Source organism: Marmota flaviventris, chromosome 3, assembly GCF_047511675.1.
Source record: "Marmota flaviventris isolate mMarFla1 chromosome 3, mMarFla1.hap1, whole genome shotgun sequence".
Taxonomy (NCBI): Eukaryota; Metazoa; Chordata; class Mammalia; order Rodentia; family Sciuridae; genus Marmota; species Marmota flaviventris.
Genome location: NC_092500.1, coordinates 96561321 through 96582955, shown reverse-complemented (window position 1 = coordinate 96582955; position 21635 = coordinate 96561321). Strand labels below are relative to the sequence as shown.

The 21635-nt window shown below is 42.6% G+C and overlaps 1 protein-coding gene across 1 annotated transcript in view; it reads right to left on the bottom strand.

Moving 5' to 3' along the window:
- The window catches only part of Hebp1 (heme binding protein 1), a 35640-nt gene extending 15140 nt beyond the window's left edge, over positions 1-20500 (bottom strand). Inside the window, exon 1 of the mRNA XM_027955992.3 lies at positions 20335-20500. Coding sequence (XP_027811793.1) covers positions 20335-20412 — 78 coding nt within the window. The 5' untranslated portion in view covers positions 20413-20500. The remainder of the gene's footprint in view (positions 1-20334) is intronic.
- Positions 20501-21635: the final 1135 nt, after the last annotated feature.

The window sequence follows — 21635 nt, the reverse complement described above, 5'->3', positions numbered from 1 at the left end:
TGGATATGGTGAGAGTACAGAAGAGACAGGTCTGAGTATGATGGACCATCAGAAATAGATTCTTGGATTCCTTTGAATGTAGAGATACCAGAAGCTGAAAACAAACAAACAAACAAACAAACCCCAAAACAAAAATCAAACAAAAAAATTCTCAGATTTGATATTCTCAGGGAAATAAGAGAACAAACTGCATTCTAAAACAATGGATACTATAAAAATGGAACACTCAAAGATCAAAACAACTCTTGGAAATAAAAACAATCTGATAAGAGAGATGAAAAATTCCATAGAAACCTTGGAATATAAAATTACAGGAAATCTGCCAGAAAGTAAAGTGAGGAAGTCCAAAATAGAAAGAAAATAGGAGGCTTAAGCCAGGAATCTATCATCTGACTAACAGGAGAGCCAGAAAAAGAAGGAAAACATGGAAGGGAGGAAACAAAAAATACAGTACTAACAACAGTCCCACAGAAGTCAAAGGCCCCCAAATCAGCCATTCCATTATCAGAGCTGTCCTGTTCACACCACACTCCTGGACACGACGTCTTTCCCTCTTTTTTAAAAAAATAATGCATTATTTTTATTATAAAAATTAACTCATGTTAATTAATTGCAAAAATTAATGGATTTCACTGCGACATTTCCATTCTTTAATCATATCCACTCTCCCTATGACCCTCTCTTGCCCTCTCTTCTCCCCCTGCCCCCAGTCCTCTTCCCCTTCCCTAATAAACCCTATCTCTCATTCACACATAAAAAAAAAAAATGGATGAAAGACTTTAAAGTGAGACCTGAAACTTTGAAACTACTAGAAGAAAATATAGGGGAAACACAGTAAGATACAGGCCCAGGCAACACTATCCTGAAGAGAACTCTAAAATTAGCTCAGGATATAAAACCAAGATTTGACAAATGGGATTACCTCAAATTAAAAAGTAAAGAAAACACCAGAATAAAGGTACAACCTACAGAATGGGAGAAAATTTTTACTAGGTATTCATCTGACACAGGATTAATATCCAGAACATATAGAAAGCTCAAGGCAGTTATCAATAAAAGAATAAATAACCTAATCAATTAAGACAAATGATCTGAACAGACTCTTCTCTTTTTTCCATATTTTTCTTTGTATTATAATACACACAGGTGGAATTTGTTGTTACATATTTGTACATGCACACATTACAATAATATAATTTGGTCAATATCATTCCCCAAGTATCTTCCCTTTCTATCCTTTCCTCTCTACCCTCCCCACCCCAGGTCCCTTTCTTTTACTCTACTCTCTCCCTTAGATTTTCATGAGATCTCCCATTACCACCTTTCCCCCCTTTTTCTGCTCCAGCTTCTACATATGAGAGAAAACATACAACCCTTGACCTTCTGAATTTGGCTTATTTTGCTTACCTTCAAGTTCCATCCATTTACCTCAAATGTTATACTTTCATTCTTAAATGTTATAATTTCATTCTTCTTTATGGCTGAATAAAACTCTATTGTATATATACTACATTTTGTTTATTCATTCATCCATTGATGGACACCACCAATGGCTGGTTCCATAGTTTGGCTATTGTGAATTATGCTGCTATAAACATAGGTATGCGTGTATTACTATAGTATGCTGACTTTGATTCTATAGGTAGATACAAAGGAAAAGTATAGCTGGGCCATATGGTGATTCCATTCCTAGTCTTTTGAGGAACTTCCATATTGATTTCCATAGTGATTGCACTATTTTACAATCCCACCAATAGTGTTAATGTGTTCCCTTTTCTCCACATCCTCTCCAACATTTATTATTTTTGTATTCTTGATGGTTGCCCTCTGATCTGGAGTGGGATGAAATCTCAGTCTAGTTTTGACTTGCATTTCCCTAACTGCTAACGAAGTTGAAAATTTTTTCATATGTTTATTGGACATGTATATTTCTTTTTTTGAGAAATGTGTGTTCAGTTCATTTCCCCATTGGGTTACTTGTGAGCTTTTTGTGTTTTAAAGTGTTTGGAATTCTTTATGTATTCTGGATATTAATCTTCTGTCTGAAGAGTGGCTAGTAAAATTTTCTTCCATTTTGTAAGTTTTCAATCACATTCTTATTTGTTTACTTTGCTATGCAGAAACTTTTTAATTTGATGCTGTCCCACTTACTAGCTCATGGCATTATTTCCTGAGCTTTAGGGGTCCTATTGAGAAAGTCATTGCCTGTGTCTATATCCTGCAATGTTGACTCTGTTTTTCTCTAGGATTTGCATGGTTTCTGGTCTAATTCCTAGGTCTTTTATCCATATTGAGTTGATTTTTGTGCAGGATAAGAGATAAGGATCTAGAAGGAAGATGGCGGCGAGGGGAGTGCATTGTCCCCGTGTGCTGCTTCACTGTGTGGGAGTATGACAAGTCAGGACGGCTAAAGGATATTTTGTTAGGAATTTCCAGCAATAGTGGGGTGCTCCGGAACCTGGAGGAAGGATTTCCATCGCACGAGGATCGGCTACGGGGACTCAAACGCGAGAGGTTTGTTGCACGGAGGGTAACACTGCTTATTCAGCAAATCGCCCCGCGGCTAAAGTCTGCAGAGCGCGCTGGGATAGAGACGCAGGGTTACAGCGCTGCAGTTTCTGCCAGCCGCGCAAGCACCGTACTCAGGGCTGAATTCTGGGTTCGAGACGGGGGAAGGAAGCGGTCCATCTCAGTTCTCCACACCGGTCAGACCACAGAGGAGGCCAGCAGCCACCATGTTGGTAAACTGACGTCACCACCCCTGTTTTCGACTGACCGCAGCTCATTCAGCCATAGATCAGGTAATTTCAGGCTGCAATTCGCCTGCGGCTTGCAGACAGATTGCTAGGGTTCAGCACCTGGGTGCTTCTTAGAACCTGATCCTATCGGAGCGAACACCGAGCGCGGGGCGGCCGAGTTCCGGCTCCCGGAACCGTCCCGGAACCGCCCTGGCCCAGGGCTGCGGAGCCTGCGGAGGCTGCTTCTTGGATCCTGCGCCTATCAGAGCATACACCAAGCACTAAGCAGCCGAATTCCGGCTCCCGGAACTGAGCCCGCGGGACTGCTTCTTGGAGCTTACACTTATAGGAGCTTACACAGAGCACAGAGCGGCCGAGTTCCGGCTCCCGGAACCGTCCCAGAACCGCCCTGGCCCAGGGCTGCGGAGTCTGCGGAGGCTGCTTCTTGGACCCTGCGCCTATCAGAGCATACACCAAGCACTAAGCAACCGAATTCCGGCTCCCGGAACTGAGCCCGCGGGGACTGCTTCTTGGAGCTTACACTTATAGGAGCTTACACAGAGCACGGAGCGGCCGAGTTCCGGCTCCCGGAACAGTCCCGGAACCGCCCTGGCCCTGGGCTGCGGAGCCTGCGGAGGCTGCTTCTTGGACCCTGCGCCTATCAGAGCATACACCAAGCACTAAGCAGCCGAATTCCAGCTCCCGGAACTGAGCCCGCGGGGACTGCTTCTTGGAGCTTACACTTATAGGAGCTTACACAGAGCACAGAGCGGCCGAGTTCCGGCTCCCGGAACTTCCCTGGCCCGGGGCTAGGAGCCCGCGGAAACTGCTTCTCGGTCCGGGTCCTGCTGAGGGCCGGTCAGGACTCATCCATTGCTTTGGTTGCCTGGCAAGGGGAACGAAATGCTGCCATTCGCATAGGATACCAACATGGCAGAGATCTGATGTCAGCAGAAAGCGGTGGAGGAGAGAACTTCATCAATACCAGCGGTGACATAAGCAGTTGGTCTCCTGGTAGGGGGGGTGAGGCACAGTCACCCGAGTCTCCTCAATTTGTCGTCGAGCCAGAGGGGAGGAGCCGGGCCGCCGCCAGCGCCCAGAGCAGGCCCAGCGGCTCGCCAGCGTGGTGACCGCGTGACCCCAATTGGAGAGGGGGCGGAGCGGAGCCGCCACCCGCACCCGCAAGGTGGGCAGACCCGCGACCCAGTGGTACATGGGCGTGGTAGGAGGGGCAGGGCAGAGCCGCTGTTCGCGCTGGCAAGGTAAACAGACCTGTGACAGCCTGGCGGGTCAGGCCCAGTGGCCTGCCAGTGTGGTACACACGTCACCCCAACTGGAGTAGGGGCAGAGCAGATCCTTCTGCCACGCCCGGATCAGGCCCTGCAGGTATGGTGGTCACGTGACCCCAATTGGAGTGGGGGCGGAGCGGAACCACCACCCGTGCCCGCAGGGTGAGCAGACCAGTGATCAACCTGCAGATCAGGCCCAGAGGTCCGCAGGCGTGGTAGGAGGGGCAGGGCAGATCCGCCGCCCGCGCCTCCAAGGTAGGCAGACCTACAACAGACCGGCGGATCAGGCCCAGGAGCCTGCCGGCGTGGTACAAACACCACCCTAATTGGAGTAGTGGCAGAGCAAAGTCGCCGCCCGTGCCAGGAACAGGCCCAGCGTCCTGCAGGCGGGGTAGTCACGACACCCCAATTGGAGTAGGGGCAGAGCAGAGCCTCCACCCGTGCCCGAAAGGTGGGCAGATCTGCGACCGACCAGCGGGACAGGCCCAGTGGCCTGCCGGTACGACAGACACGTCACCCCATTTGGAGTAGGGGCAGAGTAGAGCCGCCTCCCGCGCCTGCAGGGTAGGCAAACCTGCAACCGACCGGCGGATCAGGCCCGGTGGCCTGCCGGCGTGGTACACTCGTCACCCCAATCGGAGCAGGGGCAGAACAGAGCCGCCGCCAGCTCCCAGAACAGGCCCAGTGATCTGCCGGCGTGGTAGCCACGAAACCCCAATTGGAATAAGGAGAGAGCAGAGCCGCCGCCCGCACCTGCAGGAAAGATACGCAAGCAGTATGAAAAGACAAGGAAAGAAAGGACCACAAGCAATGCAGGTCAACACAACTTTAGAAGAGGTAACAGCTGCAGCAGATGGAATGTCAGATAAAGAATTCAGGATATACATGCTTCAAATGATCTGGAGTATCAAGGAAGACATTAAACAGCAAAATCAGACAATGAAAGATCACTTCGACAACGAATTACGCAAACAAATCCAGGAAGCAAAGGATCAACTATACAGAGAGATAGAGGTTATAAAAAACAAACAAACAGAAATCCTAGAAATGCAGGAAGCAATAAACCAACTTAAAAACTCAATGGAGAATACTACCAGCAGAGTAGAACACTTAGAAGATAGAACATCAGACAATGAAGACAAAGTATTTCAACTGGAAAAGAACATAGACAGCTCAGCAAGACTGTTAAGGAACCATGAGCAGAACATCCAAGAAATATGGAATAACATTAAGAGACCAAACTTAAGAGTCATTGGGATACAGGAAGGTACAGAGGTCCAAACCAAAGGAATGAGAAGTCTATTCAATGAAATAATACAAGAAAACTTCCCAGACTTGAAGAATGAGACAGAATCCCAAATCCTAGAAGCCTACAGGACGCCGAATGTGCAAAATCATAAGAGATCCACACCTAGACACATTATAATGAAGATGCCCAACATACAGAATAAGGAGAGAACTTTAAAAGCTACAAGAGAAAGGAAGCAGATTACATTTAGGGGTAAGCCAATTAGGATAACAGCTGATCTTTCAACACAGACTCTGAAAGCTAGAAGATCCTGGAATAACATATTTCAAACACTGAAAGAAAATGGGTTCCAACCAAGAATTGTGTATCCAGCGAAATTAAGCTTCAGGATGGAAGATGAAATTAAAACCTTCCACGATAAACAAAAGTTTAAAGAATTCGCAGCTAGAAAACCATCTCTTCAAAACATCCTCGCCAAAGCATTACAGGAAGAGGAAATGGAAAATAACAATGAAAACCAACAGTGGGAGGTAGGACAGTAAAGGGGGGGGGGAAATAATCAAAGAGGAAAACAAACCATGTTTAGTAACAGAAATAAACAAATATGGCTGGAAGAACAACCCATATCTCAATAATAACCCTAAATGTTAATGGCTTAAACTCACCAATTAAGAGACACAGGCTAGTAGAATGGATCACAAAACAAGACCCAACAATATGCTGCCTACAGGAGACGTATTTGATAGGAAAAGACATACATAGGCTGAAGGTGAAAGGTTGGGAAAAATCATATCACTCATATGGACTTCGGAAACAAGCAGGAGTGTCCATACTCATATCAAATAAAATAGATTTCAAGCCAAAGTTAATCAAAAGAGATAAAGAGGGACACTACATACTGCTTAAGGGAACCATACAACAACAAGACATAACAATCATAAATATTTATGCCCCAAACAATGGTGCAGCTATGTTCGTCAAACAAACTCTTCTCAAGTTCAAGAGTCTAATAGACCACCATACCATAATCATGGGAGACTTCAACACACCTCTCTCGCCACTGGACAGATCTTCCAAACAAAAGTTGAATAAGGAAACTATAGAACTCAATAACACTATTAATAACCTAGACCTAATTGACATATATAGAGTATACCACCCAACATCAAGCAGTTACACTTTTTTCTCAGCAGCACATGGATCCTTCTCTAAAATAGATCATATATTATGTCACAGGGCAACTCTTAGACAATATAAAGGAGTAGAGATAATACCATGCATCTTATCTGATCATAATGGAATGAAACTGAAAATCAACAATAAAAGAAGGAAGGAAAAAGCATACATCACTTGGAGAATGAACAATAGGTTACTGAATGATCAATGGGTTATAGAAGATATCAAGGAGGAAATTAAAAAATTCTTAGAGATTAATGAAAACACAGACACAACATATCGGAATCTATGGGACACATTGAAAGCAGTTCTAAGAGGAAAATTCATTGCTTGGAGTTCATTCCTTAAAAAAAGAAAAAACCAACAAATAAATGATCTCATACTTCATCTCAAAATCCTTGAAAAAGAAGAGCAAAACAACAGCAAAAGAAGTAGAAGGCAAGAAATAATTAAAATCAGAGCTGAAATTAATGAAATTGAAACAAAAGAAACAATTGAAAAAATTGACAAAACTAAAAGTTGGTTCTTTGAAAAAATAAACAAAATCGACAGACCCTTAGCCATGCTAGCGAAGAGAAGAAGAGAGAGAACTCAAATTACTAGCATACGGGATGAAAAAGGCAATATCACAACAGACACTTCAGAAATACAGAAGATAATCAAAAACTATTTTGAATCCTTATACTCCAACAAATTAGAAGATAGTGAAGGCATAGATAAATTTCTTAAGTCATATGATCTGCCCAGATTGAGTCAGGAGGATATAGAAAACCTAAACAGACCAATATCAATTGAGGAAATAGAAGAAACCATAAAAAGACTACCAACTAAGAAAAGCCCAGGTCCAGATGGGTATACAGCAGAATTTTACAAAACCTTTAAAGAAGAACTAATACCAATACTTTTCAAGCTACTTCAGGAAATAGAAAAGGAGGGAGAACTTCCAAATTCATTCTATGAGGCCAACATCACCCTGATACCTAAACCAGACAAAGACACTTCAAAGAAAGAAAACTACAGACCAATATCTCTAATGAACCTAGATGCAAAAATCCTCAATAAAATTCTGGCGAATCGGATACAAAAACATATCAAAAAAATTGTACACCATGATCAAGTAGGATTCATCCCTGGGATGCAAGGCTGGTTCAATATACGGAAATCAATAAATGTTATTCACCACATCAATAGACTTAAAAATAAGAACCATATGATCATCTCGATAGATGCGGAAAAAGCATTCGACAAAGTACAGCATCCCTTTATGTTCAAAGCTCTAGAAAAACTAGGGATAACAGGAACCTACCTCAATATTGTAAAAGCAATCTATGCTAAGCCTCAGGCTAGCATCATTCTGAATGGAGAAAAACTGAAGGCATTCCCTCTAAAATCTGGAACAAGACAGGGATGCCCTCTCTCTCCACTTCTGTTCAACATAGTTCTCGAAACATTGGCCAGAGCAATTAGACAGACGAAAGAAATTAAAGGCATAAAAATAGGAAAAGAAGAACTTAAATTATCACTATTTGCAGATGATATGATTCTATACCTAGCAGACCCAAAAGGCTCTACAAAGAAACTATTAGAGCTAATAAATGAATTCAGCAAAGTGGCAGGATATAAAATCAACACGCATAAATCAAAGGCATTCCTGTATATCAGCGACAAATCCTCTGAAATGGAAATGAGGACAACCACTCCATTCACAATATCTTCAAAAAAAATAAAATACTTGGGAATCAACCTAACAAAAGAGGTGAAAGACTTATACAATGAAAACTACAGAACCTTAAAGAGAGAAATAGAAGAAGATCTTAGAAGATGGAAAAATATACCCTGTTCATGGATAGGCAGAACTAACATCATCAAAATGGCGATATTACCAAAAGTTCTCTATAGGTTTAATGCAATGCCCATCAAAATCCCAACGGCATTTCTTGTAGAAATAGAGAAAGCAATCATGAAATTCATATGGAAAAATAAAAGACCCAGAATAGCAAAAACAATGCTAAGCAGGAAGTGTGAATCAGGCGGTATAGCGATACCAGACTTCAAACTATACTACAGAGCAATAGTAACAAAAACAGCATGGTACTGGTACCAAAACAGACGGGTGGACCAATGGTACAGAATAGAGGACACAGAAACCAATCCACAAAACTACAACTTTCTTATATTTGATAAAGGGGCTAAAAACATGCAATGGAGGAAGGATAGCATCTTCAACAAATGGTGCTGGGAAAACTGGAAATCCATATGCAACAAAATGAAACTGAATCCCTTTCTCTCGCCATGCACAAAAGTGAATTCAAAATGGATCAAGGAGCTTGATATCAAATCAGAGACGCGCCGTCTGATAGAAGAAAAAGTTGGCTACGATCTACAGTCGGTGGGTTCGGGCTCCAAATTCCTCAATAGGACACCCATAGCACAAAAGTTAATAACTAGAATCAACAAATGGGACTTAATCAAACTAAAAAGTTTTTTCTCAGCAAAAGAAACAATAAGAGAGGTAAATAGGGAGCCTACACCCTGGGAACAAATCTTTACTCCTCACACTTCAGATAGAGCCCTAATATCCAGAGTATACAAAGAACTCAAAAAATTAGACAATAAGAGAACAAACAACCCAATCAACAAATGGGCCAAGGACCTGAACAGACACTTCTCAGAGGAGGACATACAGTCAATCAACAAGTACATGAAAAAATGCTCAACATCTCTAGCTGTCAGAGAAATGCAAATCAAAACCACCCTAAGATACCATCTCACTCCAGTAAGATTGGCAGCCATTAAGAAGTCAAACAACAACAAGTGCTGGCGAGGATGTGGGGAAAAGGGTACACTTGTACATTGCTGGTGGGACTGCAGATCGGTGCAGCCAATTTGGAAAGCAGTATGGAGATTTCTTGGAAAGTTGGGAATGGAGCCACCATTTGACCCAGCTATTCCCCTTCTTGGTCTATTCCCTAAAGACCTAAAAAGGGCATGCTACAGGGACACTGCTACATCGATGTTCATAGCAGCACAGTTCACAATAGCAAGACTGTGGAACCAACCTAGATGCCCTTCAATAGACGAATGGATAAAAAAAATGTGGCATTTATACACAATGGAGTATTACTCTGCATTAAAAAATGACAAAATCATAGAATTTACAGGGAAATGGATGGCATTAGAGCAGATTATGCTAAGTGAAGCCAGCCAATCCCTAAAAAACAAATGCCAAATGTCTTCTTTGATATAAGGAGAGTAACTAAGAACAGAGTAGGGACGAAGAGCAGGAGAAGAAGATTAACATTTAACAGGATGAGAGGTGGGAGGGAAAGGGAGAGAGAAGGGAAATTGCATGGTAATGGAAGGAGACCCTCAGGGTTATACAGTGGAGGAGGTAGAGAGAGAGGAGAGGAGGGGAGGGGAGAGGTGGGGAGGGGGGAGGGTGGAGGACGGGAAAGGCAGCGGAGCACAACAGACACTAGTATGGCAATTTGTAAATCAATGGATGTGTAACTGATGTGATTCTGCAATCTGGGTATGGGGTGAAGGTGGGAGTTCATAACCCACTTGAATCAAAGTGTGGAATATGATATGTCAAGAAATTTGTAATGTTTTGAACAACCCACAATAAAAAATTAAAAAAAAAAAAAAGAGATAAGGATCTAGTCTCTTTACTCTGTATATGGATAATCAGTTTTTCCAGAACCATTTGTGAAAAATGCTGTCTTTTCTCCAATGTATGTTTTTGGCATCTTTGTCAAGGATAGACAACTCTTCTGGGTCGATTTGTCCCTGTGTCTTCTGTTCTGTACCACTGGTCTATGTGTCTGTTTTATGCCAGTACCATTAATGTTTTGATACTATAGCTCTGTAGTATAATTTGAAGTCAGGGATTGTGATGCCTCTAGCACTGCTTTTTTTGGCTGAGAATTGCTTTGGCCATTCTGGGTCTTTTATTCTTCCAAATGAATTTTAGGACTTTTTTTTTTTTTTTAAGTTCTGTGGAGAATTTCATTGATTTTTTGATGGGGATTTCACTGACTCTGTATATTGCTTTTGGTACTATCACTTAAACAATATTAATTCTGCCTATCTATGAACAAGGAAGGTCTTTCCTTCTTCAAACATCTTCTTCAATTTATTTTTAATTTTTATTTTTTTGTAGTTGTAGATGGAAAGAATGCCTTTATTTTATTTGTTTATTTTTATGTGGTGCCGAGGATCGAACCCATTGCCTCAAGCATGCAAGGCAAATGCTCTACCACTGAGGTACAACCCCAGCTGTTCAATTTCTTCCTTCAGCGTTTTATAGTTTTCATTTTAGAGGTTTTCCACCTCCTTGGTTAGATATTCCTAGATATTTTAATTTTTTGAGGTGACTATGGATTATTTTCCTGATTTCGTTCTCAGTAGATTCACTATTGGTGTACAGGAAAGCTACTGATTTCTGTATGTTTATTTTGTAACCTGCTACTTTGCTAAATTTGTTCGTTAGCTTTAGCAGTCTTCTGGTGAAGCTTTTTGGATCTTCTAATTATAGGATTATATCATGTGAAACAGTGATAATTCGATTTCTTCCTTTTGTGTTTTTATTCCTTTAATTTCCTTCTTTTAACTAATTGTGCTGGATAAAATTTCTAGTGCTCTATTGAATAGGGGTGGTGAGAGTAGACATCATTCTCTTTGAATGGAAACTTCTCAAGAAAAATGTGATGGCCAATAAATAAATAAAAATGTTTAACTCCTTTACCTATCAGGGAAATGCAAATCAATACTACACTGAAATTGTACCTCACACCAGTCTGAATTGCTATTATTAAAAATAATGCTGGTGAGGATGTGGAGAAAAAGGAATCCTTATATACTGTTGGTGGGAATGTTAATCAGTACAGCCACTATGGAAAACAGTATGGAGTTTCCTCAATAACTAAAAACAGAGCTACCATATGATCCAGCTGTACCTGCCCCGGGTATATATCTGAAAGAAATGAAGTCAGCATACAAAAGAGATACTGGTACACCTATATTTATTGCAGCAAAATTCACAATAGTTAAGATATGGAATAAGTCTAGGTGCCTGTCAATCGATGATTGGATAAAGAAATATAATAGAGTATTATTCATCCATAAAGAATGAAATCATTTCATTGAAGGAAAACAGATGGAACTGGAGGACATCAGGTTAAAGTAAGTAAGCCAGACACAGAAAGATTAGTATCACATGTCTTCTCTCCTATATGGGGGGAAAAAAGATGTCCTTAAGCCATTTTCTTTGTAGGGATTAAGCCCAGGGCCTTACACATGTAACCATATGCTCCACTACTGAGATACACCCCCCAGCACCTCTACTCCCTAACTCTTATCTCATGTGTGGTAGCCTCCCAAGCCCTTAGTGATCAGGTCTACTCTCTTCCCACACAAACCCTTCCCTCACCCTCCTCACCACCACTCTCTGCACTAAGTTTCTGTCCTAAATCCACTACCCTCTCCCTGGTGTCTGGATTCATGGCAACTCATGCAGCTTTCCTTCAGAATCCCAGCCCCCTTTTCCTTGCCATGTGGTGTCTCATAGGATATAATTTTGTATTGCTGGACATTTAGTAAGGTAAACTTTAAAATAATCACAGTCCACACCAAAAAAATATTTCTACATCTTGCCTTATCATGAATATACACATGCTTAAACTAAACCAAAAACAACACTTTACCCTTAGGGATGGGGTGTATTCTGATTCTTTTTCTCTGTCCTGTTTTCTCCGACTCTGCTTGAGTGAATTTTATTCTATTGTACTAAAGAAGAAAAGTTGATCTATATTGATTTTACAGTCTGCTAATGGAAAACTGTTACAGTTTGACAAATCTACAATGAAGTATATGCGGACAGGAACTATACCACAGAGCTTTATATGATAGAAGCTCAATAGGTATTTATTTGATTAAGGAGCTTCCTCTTCTACTAATGATTAGGAAAAACAGACACACGATAGAACACCTGGCTGCCTCAGGTTGGTCAAACAGGCTTCCCTATGTATCCTAGACTGAAGATTCTCAACTAGGTAGGAGAGCCTGTGAGTGGCCTGTGCAGTTCAAACAAATGTATTTAATATTATAACTATATCTGGAATGCAAAAACACCTATCATGTTTGTGATGTAAAATTAAAGGTGAATAGTGAGAAAGAGGTCAGGGTCACCTGACACCAAACCCTGAGTGTCAATTTCATGCTTATACTCTCCTAGACATGGGTGGGAGAAAGCACCAGATCAAGAATCAAGAGGCAGCAAATCGGCCGGCCTTGACTTTGGGGCCTTGTGCCTGGTAATCCAAAGATGGCTGCAATGCCCTCCATTCATTGCATCTTACACTTTCAAAGAGCCGTCAGTAGCAAACTGTTGTGTAAGCTTGGGGCCTTTTGCTCTTTTAAGTTCTGTCATAGCAGAGAATTCCAGAACTCCCCCTTTGTTTGAGATGCCACTGATCTTGCCATTTGTAGTGTTTTGAATTCCAGAAGTGCTACTCTGTGAATCACATAATTTCAGCACTGCAAGTGGTTTTAAAGTTCACCTCATCTAACTAATTTTACCAAAAAGGAAATGAAGAATGAGACAGACTGAATTGCCCAAGTTAGCTTGGTTACTAAATGGCAAAACAGGAAGTAGAATTCCAGTCCCAGCCTCCACTAACGCTTGTTGCAAGACTCTCCACTGCCCTTGGGTGTGAAGTGAGTATTTTACCTCTCTTTTAGCCACTGTGTTATTTATCTGGGGAGACATCAGTATGCCCGTATCAAGCTCAGAATGAAGGTCTTACAAGTTATTTCATGCAGTTACTTCTTTTCAAACAGGGAAGCAACAACAGGACCTTCCTGGAGGAAAAGCCAGCTGGCTCCTTCCTTTGGCCTTTCTTTCCTTCTTTTATGCATTCAATCAACAGTTATTGAGCATTTGCTATGTTCTGAGCATGGTGCCAGGTACTACAACACAGAGATGAAAGACAGTTTCTACCACCAGGAAAAGCCGGGTCTAATAAGGGAGGAAGCCAGCGAAACAGAAGATTATTATCTGAAGTGGTGAGGAGTGCCAGGGCAGTGTGGGAACACAGAATAGGACTCCTTAGGTTAGCATGGGGGCATTTATGTGTGTGCTTACATGTATGGGTAACTCTTGTTGACTCTGAGGGGCTTATAGATCACCCATCTGTGTGTTCAGTCCTGGTTTCATTGATTCACTGAAGATACATTGAAAACCTCTGCCAGATGCTACAACTTGGAGATTAACATGATAATGAAGACTGTGGTGAAAAGAAATACACAATTGATTATTACACGATGTGGTAAGTGATGATTGCTTAGGGAATGGATTCCAGGTAGCAGTTTTGTTAGTTTAGATATGAGGTATTCCCCCAGAAGCTCATGTATGAGACAATGCAAAAAAAATCATAGAGTGAACTGATTGGGTTATGAGAGCCTTAACCTAATCAGTGCATTAGTCCACTGGAATGGATTAGCTGGGTGGTAACTGGGCAGGTGGATGTGGCTGGAAGAGGTGGGTCATTGGGATATATGTTTTGTTCCCGGTAAGTGAAGCTTTCTGCTTCTCAGTTGTCACATCCTGAGCTGCTTTCCTCCTTCTGTCATGGTGTTCTGCATCACCTTGGGCCCACAGCAATAGAGTCAGATGTCTATAAACAGAGACCTCTGAAACTGGCTGCAATGCCCTCTGAAACTGTGGGCACCAAATAAACTTTTCTTCCTCTAATACTGTTCTTGCCAGGTCTTTTAGGTCACAGAGGTAAAAAAGCTGACTAAAACAAATTACTAAACGAACAAAACAGGAGAGGTCAAGGATAATATAATGATGGTGAAGAATTCAAGAAGTTCAGCCAGGCATGGTGGTGTGCACCTGTAATCCCAGCTACTAGGGAGGCCAAGGCAGGAGGATTTAAAGTTCAAGACCAGCCTAGACAACTTAGCATGACCTTGGTTCAAAATACAAAAGGGCTGTGGTTGTAGCTCAGTGGCAAAGTGCCCCTGAGTTCAATACCCCGTACCTCAAAAAACAATGATATACGTGGCTGGAGCAAAGATTGTTAAGCCAGCCATGGCAAAGCAAGAGGCCAGAGGTTCTGGCTCAGAAGAACTCACCAGCTATTGTAGGGAGCTGGAGTTTTAGCCATTAGTTCAAGGATGATGATCTGATAGTATGCCAGACTCATCTACTCTCAATTAGTTCAACTTTAACCAAAAGAATGGGAAAATTGGGCTGGGGATGTGGCTTAAGTGGTAGCGCGCTGGCCTGGCATGCACGGCGCGCTGGGTTTGATCCTCAGCACCACATAAAAATAAAGATGTTGTGTCCACCGAAAACTAAAAAATAAATATTAAACAAAAAGAATGGGAAAATTATACCTCACATATGTATAATATGTCAAAATACATTGTACTGTCATGTATAATTAAAAATAATAAATTAAAAATTTTAAAAATGAGTTCAACTGACTTTTGTGATATAAACATAGGATTCTTCAAGTATATGTCAGTCTCAGTGAGTCTCAAGGGAAGGGACCTGGAGCAGGAACGAGCTCTAGGGAATGTACAAGTGATCTTGGCCCTCAGCCTTTTAGGCAATAAATCCACACCAAGGAAAGAAAGGCTGCCAACAAAGGGTCCGGTTCAACTCAGATTGCCAAGGCCCCCACTGTAAGACCACCATCCTTAAAGAACGCTCTTCAACACCACCTCCTCCATTTGAGTGACCCTCCTTTCTATGAATTACAAAAGTTAGATTTAACTAGTCTAGAACTGCAGGGCCTTGATGCGTCTGCCCAGTCATATGCCTCCTGGTGGATGAGCAAAGTGTCCATTGGGAAGTTAGTTATACTGGGATCTGGAGCTCGCAGGAGGCTGGCATAAACAAAAAGATGTAACTTGGGGAATCATCAGTATACAGGGAGATTCTAAATGGGGTTGAAACTGCCCACGGACCTATGTAGAACAATCTATATAAATCCAATCATGTTCACCCATTCCTTGTCTAAAAGCCTTCGTTCACCGAGTTCTTAGCCTATTCTGGATAATCCTGACACCACCCAGCTTCTTTCTATCCTTCTAGTCACACCCAGAATACCTTCTCATCAGCCTCCTGCTATTTCTTTTCTTTTTTCCTTTTTTTTTTTTTGGTACTTGGGATTGAACCAGGGGCGCTCAATCACTGAGCTACATCCCGTCCCTTTTTAGAGACAGGGTCTTGCTGAGTTGCTTAGGGCCTCACTAAATTGATGAGGTTGGCTTTGAACTTGTGAACCCTCCTCAGCCTCCTGAGCCACTGGGATTACAGGCGGGTGCCAGGGTGCCCAGTTGCTATTGATGTGGGGTATACATGTTGACTATGGAAGCCTGCTTTCTCATTATACTATTAATAATAGTATCCTTTTTTGGGGGGGTGGTTACCGGGGATTTAACTCAGGGGTACTCATCTACTGAGCCTCATCCCCAGCCGTATTTTGTATTTTATTTAGAGACAGGGTCTCAATGAATTGCTTAGCACCTCACTTTTGCTGAGGCTGGATTTGAACTCTCAAACCTCCTGCCTCAGCCTCCCAAGCTTCTGGGATTATAGGCGTGTGCCACTGCACCCAATATTAGTATCCTAATGGAATACTTTCTATGTCTGGCATTGTTTAAACACTTTACATTAATTAATTCATTCAATTCTTCCATCAAGTCTGTGAGAAATTTAGTGCTTTAAATACTCATTTCTAGAGCCAACTGGAGAGGTAGTCCAACAGTGGAACCAGGACTGAACCCAGGCTATCGGGTCCTAACATATTTGCACAGGCTGGGCACATCTGATAAAGACCAAGTTTTTAATTATCAGTCATGCTCTGAACATTCATAAGACCCACCCAATCCCACACAGAAAGCTATCTACCCTTCTCCCTACCTGTATTAGTCAGCTTTTACATGGCTGTGATCAAAATACCTGACAAGGAGTTAAAGTTTATTTGGGGATCACAGTTTCAGAGGTCTTGGTCCATAGATGGATGATTTCATTGTTTGGGACCCAAAGTGTGGCAGTCATGGTTGGGGGTGATGTGGATGGGTGGCCTGGCTACTCATGGCAGGGTCAGAGAGGAGAGAGAGAGAGAGAGAGAGAGAGAGAGAGAGAGAGAGAGAGAGAGAGAGAGAGAATATGAATATATGAGAGAGAAAAAGGAAAAGGAAGGGATTGCAGGGAAGAGGCACCTTCAGGTCACACACCTGGTGACCCACTTCCTCCAGCCATGCCCCACCTGACTTCAGTTACCAACCAGTCATGGACTGATTGGACTGCAGGTCTCACAATCTAATCATTTCACTTCCAAATATTTCTGCATTAACCCAGGAGCTTTTGGGGGACACCTTATATTCAAACCATAACATTCCCTAAGCAATGAAGGAGACACTTGAAAAGGTCTGCCGGACGGTGTGCCTGAAGTTGGCCTGAGCATCTGGAGAGCCTGAAGCCCACACTATTGGGAAACATCCATTTGCCAGGGAGTGTGGCCAACAATTTCTGGCCCAAACTCTTTCCAGAATAAGGGACATAATTTCAGGCAGAGGCTGTCTTCAAAATAATTACACACTGGCTTTGTAAATTAAAAGTTTACATGGAGATGGGCTGGGGTTGTAGCTCAGTGGAAGAGCACTTGCCTAGCACGTGTGAGGCACTGGGTTCGATTCTCAGCACCATATATAAAGAAATAAAACAAAGGTCCTTTGAAAACTAAAAAAATATTTAGAAAAAAAAAGTTTACATGACTCTTTAATATTTAATTATTTGCCACACCAGCTTATCTTCAGAATTGAGAAATGAAAGGGTTCGGGGAGGTCGAGATGTTAAGTAACTGACCTAAAACTACCTGTAAAACTGGGGGAAGCTAACAGTAATGGTGCTCAACCAAGGGCCAGGTGTGCTGTGGAGCAATTTATAATTGATTATCTCTCTAAAACCTCAAAACCATCTATTAAGACATGAACTATTACTTTCTCTCATGATTAGCTTCAGAGATTAAGTTGCTTGTAACAGTGGGGCACAGGCAAGTTCTGACATAATTGAATTATTATATGTAGAGAGTACTTGCTTATAAAACAGTTTCATATTTTTAAAAAAAATTATAGTATCTCTGGGAGTAGATGGTAAAGCTACTTTTATATCCATTCCAGCTGCAGAAACTGGGATTCCTTCAGGTCGAATGATTTGCTTCGGCCTGGTAACAGTATGAATAATATATCATATCCCATATGGCCCCATGGTCCCATCAAACATGGCAGGAAATGCTTATAAAAAGATGTATTTATCTCTAGAGGTAACAAATCAGTGGCAGGTGACATTATTAATAAGCTTCTAATAGGAATAGGAATGACTGGAGCACTCAGAACAGAAGCATTATAATGCAAGGAATTGGTTACATAGGTAACAGAAGAATTGAGATGCCAAACAGGACAGAGAGGTAGCCCAGAGGTTAGTAAACATCCTAAGAAAGACAGAGGATTACCTGTTACCTGGGCTTCAGTATCTGGATCACTGAGTAGAAGCTAGAACCATGGAGGCATGTGTAAGAGAAGCCAAAGTTACAAGTGCCCAAATCTAGTGTTGGAGACTTTCTGTCTCTCACTATACCCCCCCCCCCTCACACACACACACACACACACACTGGGCAAACCAAGATGGGAGTCAGCTGACAGCTGAGACTGGGAAATAACTCACAGGGTTCAGCCTGGACTTCACACTGACAGACAGCAGGGCTAGGAATGGGTGAGAAAGGAATCGAAGGTACAGGCCACAGACCAGCTCAGTCGCTGAACGGGCATCACCATTAAGCCAAAAAGACCAAGTGAGCCCCATTCATTATAGAAAAGAAGGCTCTCTGGGAGCGGTTTGTAACACACATTCTGATCTATTGGAGCCACAGGAACCTTATCAGGGCTGAAACCACAGACCGGTTTGACACTGGCATGATCTGATCCAGGCAGGATCCTTGCAGTGTTTACGAACATTTTTAGTCACTTATTAATGGTTAGTCTGACTCAAAGCCAAAGCATCACTTCTAGTGCTCCCGATTCCTTACTCCCCTTCCCTGCTTGCTTTTTTTTTTTTTTTTTTGGTGCTGGGGATGAAACCCAGAGCCTTTCTGCATGGTAAGTGTTCTACCACCAAAGCTACCTCCAAGGGCCCCTGCTTGCTTTTTTTCATAGTACAGATTACCACCTGATATTGGATATAGTTACTTATTTATTTGATCATTAATCACTAAAACATAAACTCCATGAAGGCAGGGATTTTTGTTGGTTTTGTCTACTCTTTATTCTGATAGCCTAGAAGAGTGACTGGCACATCGCTGGCATTTAAAAATGTGTTATTTGTTAAGTTAATGAATATTAAATTGGGAGGTTTCACATAAAGAATTTGGATATCTGATTTTCCTTAAAAATCTGGCAACACTGGGCCTGTAACTCAGTTGCCTACAATGCATGAGAACCTGCATTCAATCCCCAACACTAATAAAAAAAAAAAAAAAAAGGAATACTTTTTCACATTACTGCATTGCAACAACTGGTTAAAGTCATCTTTTATACATGCAAATCTGAGCTTTCTCTCGAGTTTGCCTCTGTTTCCACCATGCTGTATAGTAAAAAACAGTCAGTTTAGTTCATTTCCATTACCTGCCTGGGCGCTGCAGGCATCTGAATGTGTCACCTTGACTGGGCCTTAAACTACTCAGTCTACATATAGATGGGGAAAATTAGATACGGGGATGAGTGACAAGCCTCTGGCTGGCTGAACAGTCCAGACTAGAGTTGAGTGAAGGGCTTTTGTTTGATGCCCCTTGTACTGTTTCAGAAGTTGGCCCCCAGGTAACATGGTCCTTTAAAAAAGTGAGATGGTGTGCTGGGAGGTTATATACAGCTTCACTATACAAAGTGCCTGTCTGAAAGGATATTATAATCAAGCAACACACTCCTTGTTTTCAGGGAGGCAGTCCCACTGATATAAATTTGGGGAAATAAAGCAATTATTCCTCATTCATTTTATTCATCCAATTCTAGCAGTTCCTGTTTTTGGAGAGGGGGCTACTGGGGATTGAACTCGGGGACACTCAACCACTGAGCCACATCCCCATTCTTATTTAGTATTTTATTTAGAGACAGGGTCTCACTGAGTTACTTAGCAACTTGCTCTTGCTGGCTTTGAACCTGCCATCCTCCTGCCTCAGCCTCGGGAGCCGCAGGGATTACAGGTGTGTGCCAACGCGCACAGCCAACTCTTAACAGTTGTCCAAAAGCAACAGTATGGCTCTGGGCCTTTGCATATGCTCTAATCTATTTTGTGTACTCTTAATCATCCCTGAGGCCTTGTTCATGGCACTCCTATGAAGATCAGAATTAGCCTGCTCCCTTCCCTGTGTACCCCCACCCATCATGCATCAGGTCTATGCAGTACAGACCTTACTTATTCTTTAATACTCAGTTCTCTAGTACTTGGAAGTTTAGTGCCGGCAAGGGCTTTTGGGCAGCCATTTCTACAACGATGTGTCTCTCAACAAACAAAAATGTTCAGAATGTTTTAATGAACAAATGTTTCATCAGGCGGTGTCCAACTCGCCAAGGTGGATACCCCCCCACCCCCCGCCCATCAACCTCTCCCCTGACCCCTGGTCTGGCTGCCCGGGACCTTTAGTTCCTCGCCTTCTCTGGGTAGTAGGGGGCCAAATCACGGCAGAGACCAGAACGCACACTCGGGGGGCACAGTCCCATCCCACCTGTCCTCAGAAAACCCTGCAGCCCGGGCCAGGATGAGGCGAAGTCGCAGGCCTCCTTCAAGTTCTCAGCAGCCCTACGGGCTTACCTTGCCCCCAGTGCTCAGAACCTGCCAAGGCCAAGTCTCTACGCTCCCGAACAGCGAGTTCCTGATCATGCCCAGCATGTTGCCGCCGCGCCTTTCCGGCCTCAGCAGCCACCACCCGCAGAAGGCTCGCAGGCCAGCGGCGGCAGTGGCTGGGAGGGGAGAGGCGGGGCCGCTAGCGCTCCGCCCACCAGAACGACGCTCGGGCAGGGGGCGGGTGGGGCGGGGCGGGGCCAGCGGCTCCGCCTACCGGGACGACACTCCTGCTGGAGACCGGGGCGGGCGTGCAGCGCTGCCTGGAAGTGGCGGACAGAGCAGAGCCGGGCGCTGCTTGTACCTGCACCCACAGATACCGCGTTGGACACAATTCCCGCCCCCTGACCTCTCATCTAAATGACTGGAAAAGCCGCTGCACTAATTTCCTACCGCATTCTTTCCTACAATCTATTTTAATCACAGATTCTGTTAGTTGTCCGCGCAGCTTTGCATATTCTCTTATATAATCGTCTAAACAATTTTATTACCATTTATTGCATTGTCTGCTCCCTGCCCAGTATTTTACAAATATGATCTCAGTTCCTCACATTACTTTTAAAAATAACATTTTATAGCCATTTTACAAAGGAGGCAAAATAACGTTTCCCAGCCAGTGGGCAGTTTGGCCAGGATTTAAACCAAAGCCTCTGGTGTCAATGTCCAAAAATCTTTGATTGCACAGTCACCCCAGCTTTTTACAGATCTATGTCTACCTCTACATTTGACATTGCTTTCCGATCATTCTTTGAATATTCCTCCTCTGAGGCACATTGATCCCTCCACCAGGTCAGTGACCCCTCTGACTCACCCTTGATATTTGGCTTCTATGTAAGTACACTTCAAACACGGTGTTTTCACAAAAACTGTGTAATCCTGTTTGTTCTAACATTCTGCGAATATGATGTTTGTTTATGTACTTTTAACTCATTGCTCCAAGTGACATAAAATCTGTAGTCATTTGAAATTGTTAACAAAATTCTTAGTCTAATTTGTGGAGGCTACTCTGAGCTTAGCTGAAGGACCTTGTCTTGTGTATCTGACTCTTGGGAGAAAGCACAAGTCCAGCCTGAGCCAGCAGAGGCAATCAATAATGGTGAAATTGCTGATTTCTAGCTTTGTGAAAACAGTAACTTTATTAACTGTGAATAAAAAGATTTACTTTTTGACAAATATTTGTTCATTGCTGTAAAATAAATTACTAAATTACCATTTAATTATTTAGTTTTTTGAATAAAAAAAGAGTCATTGATTGTAAAAGGCACTATTAT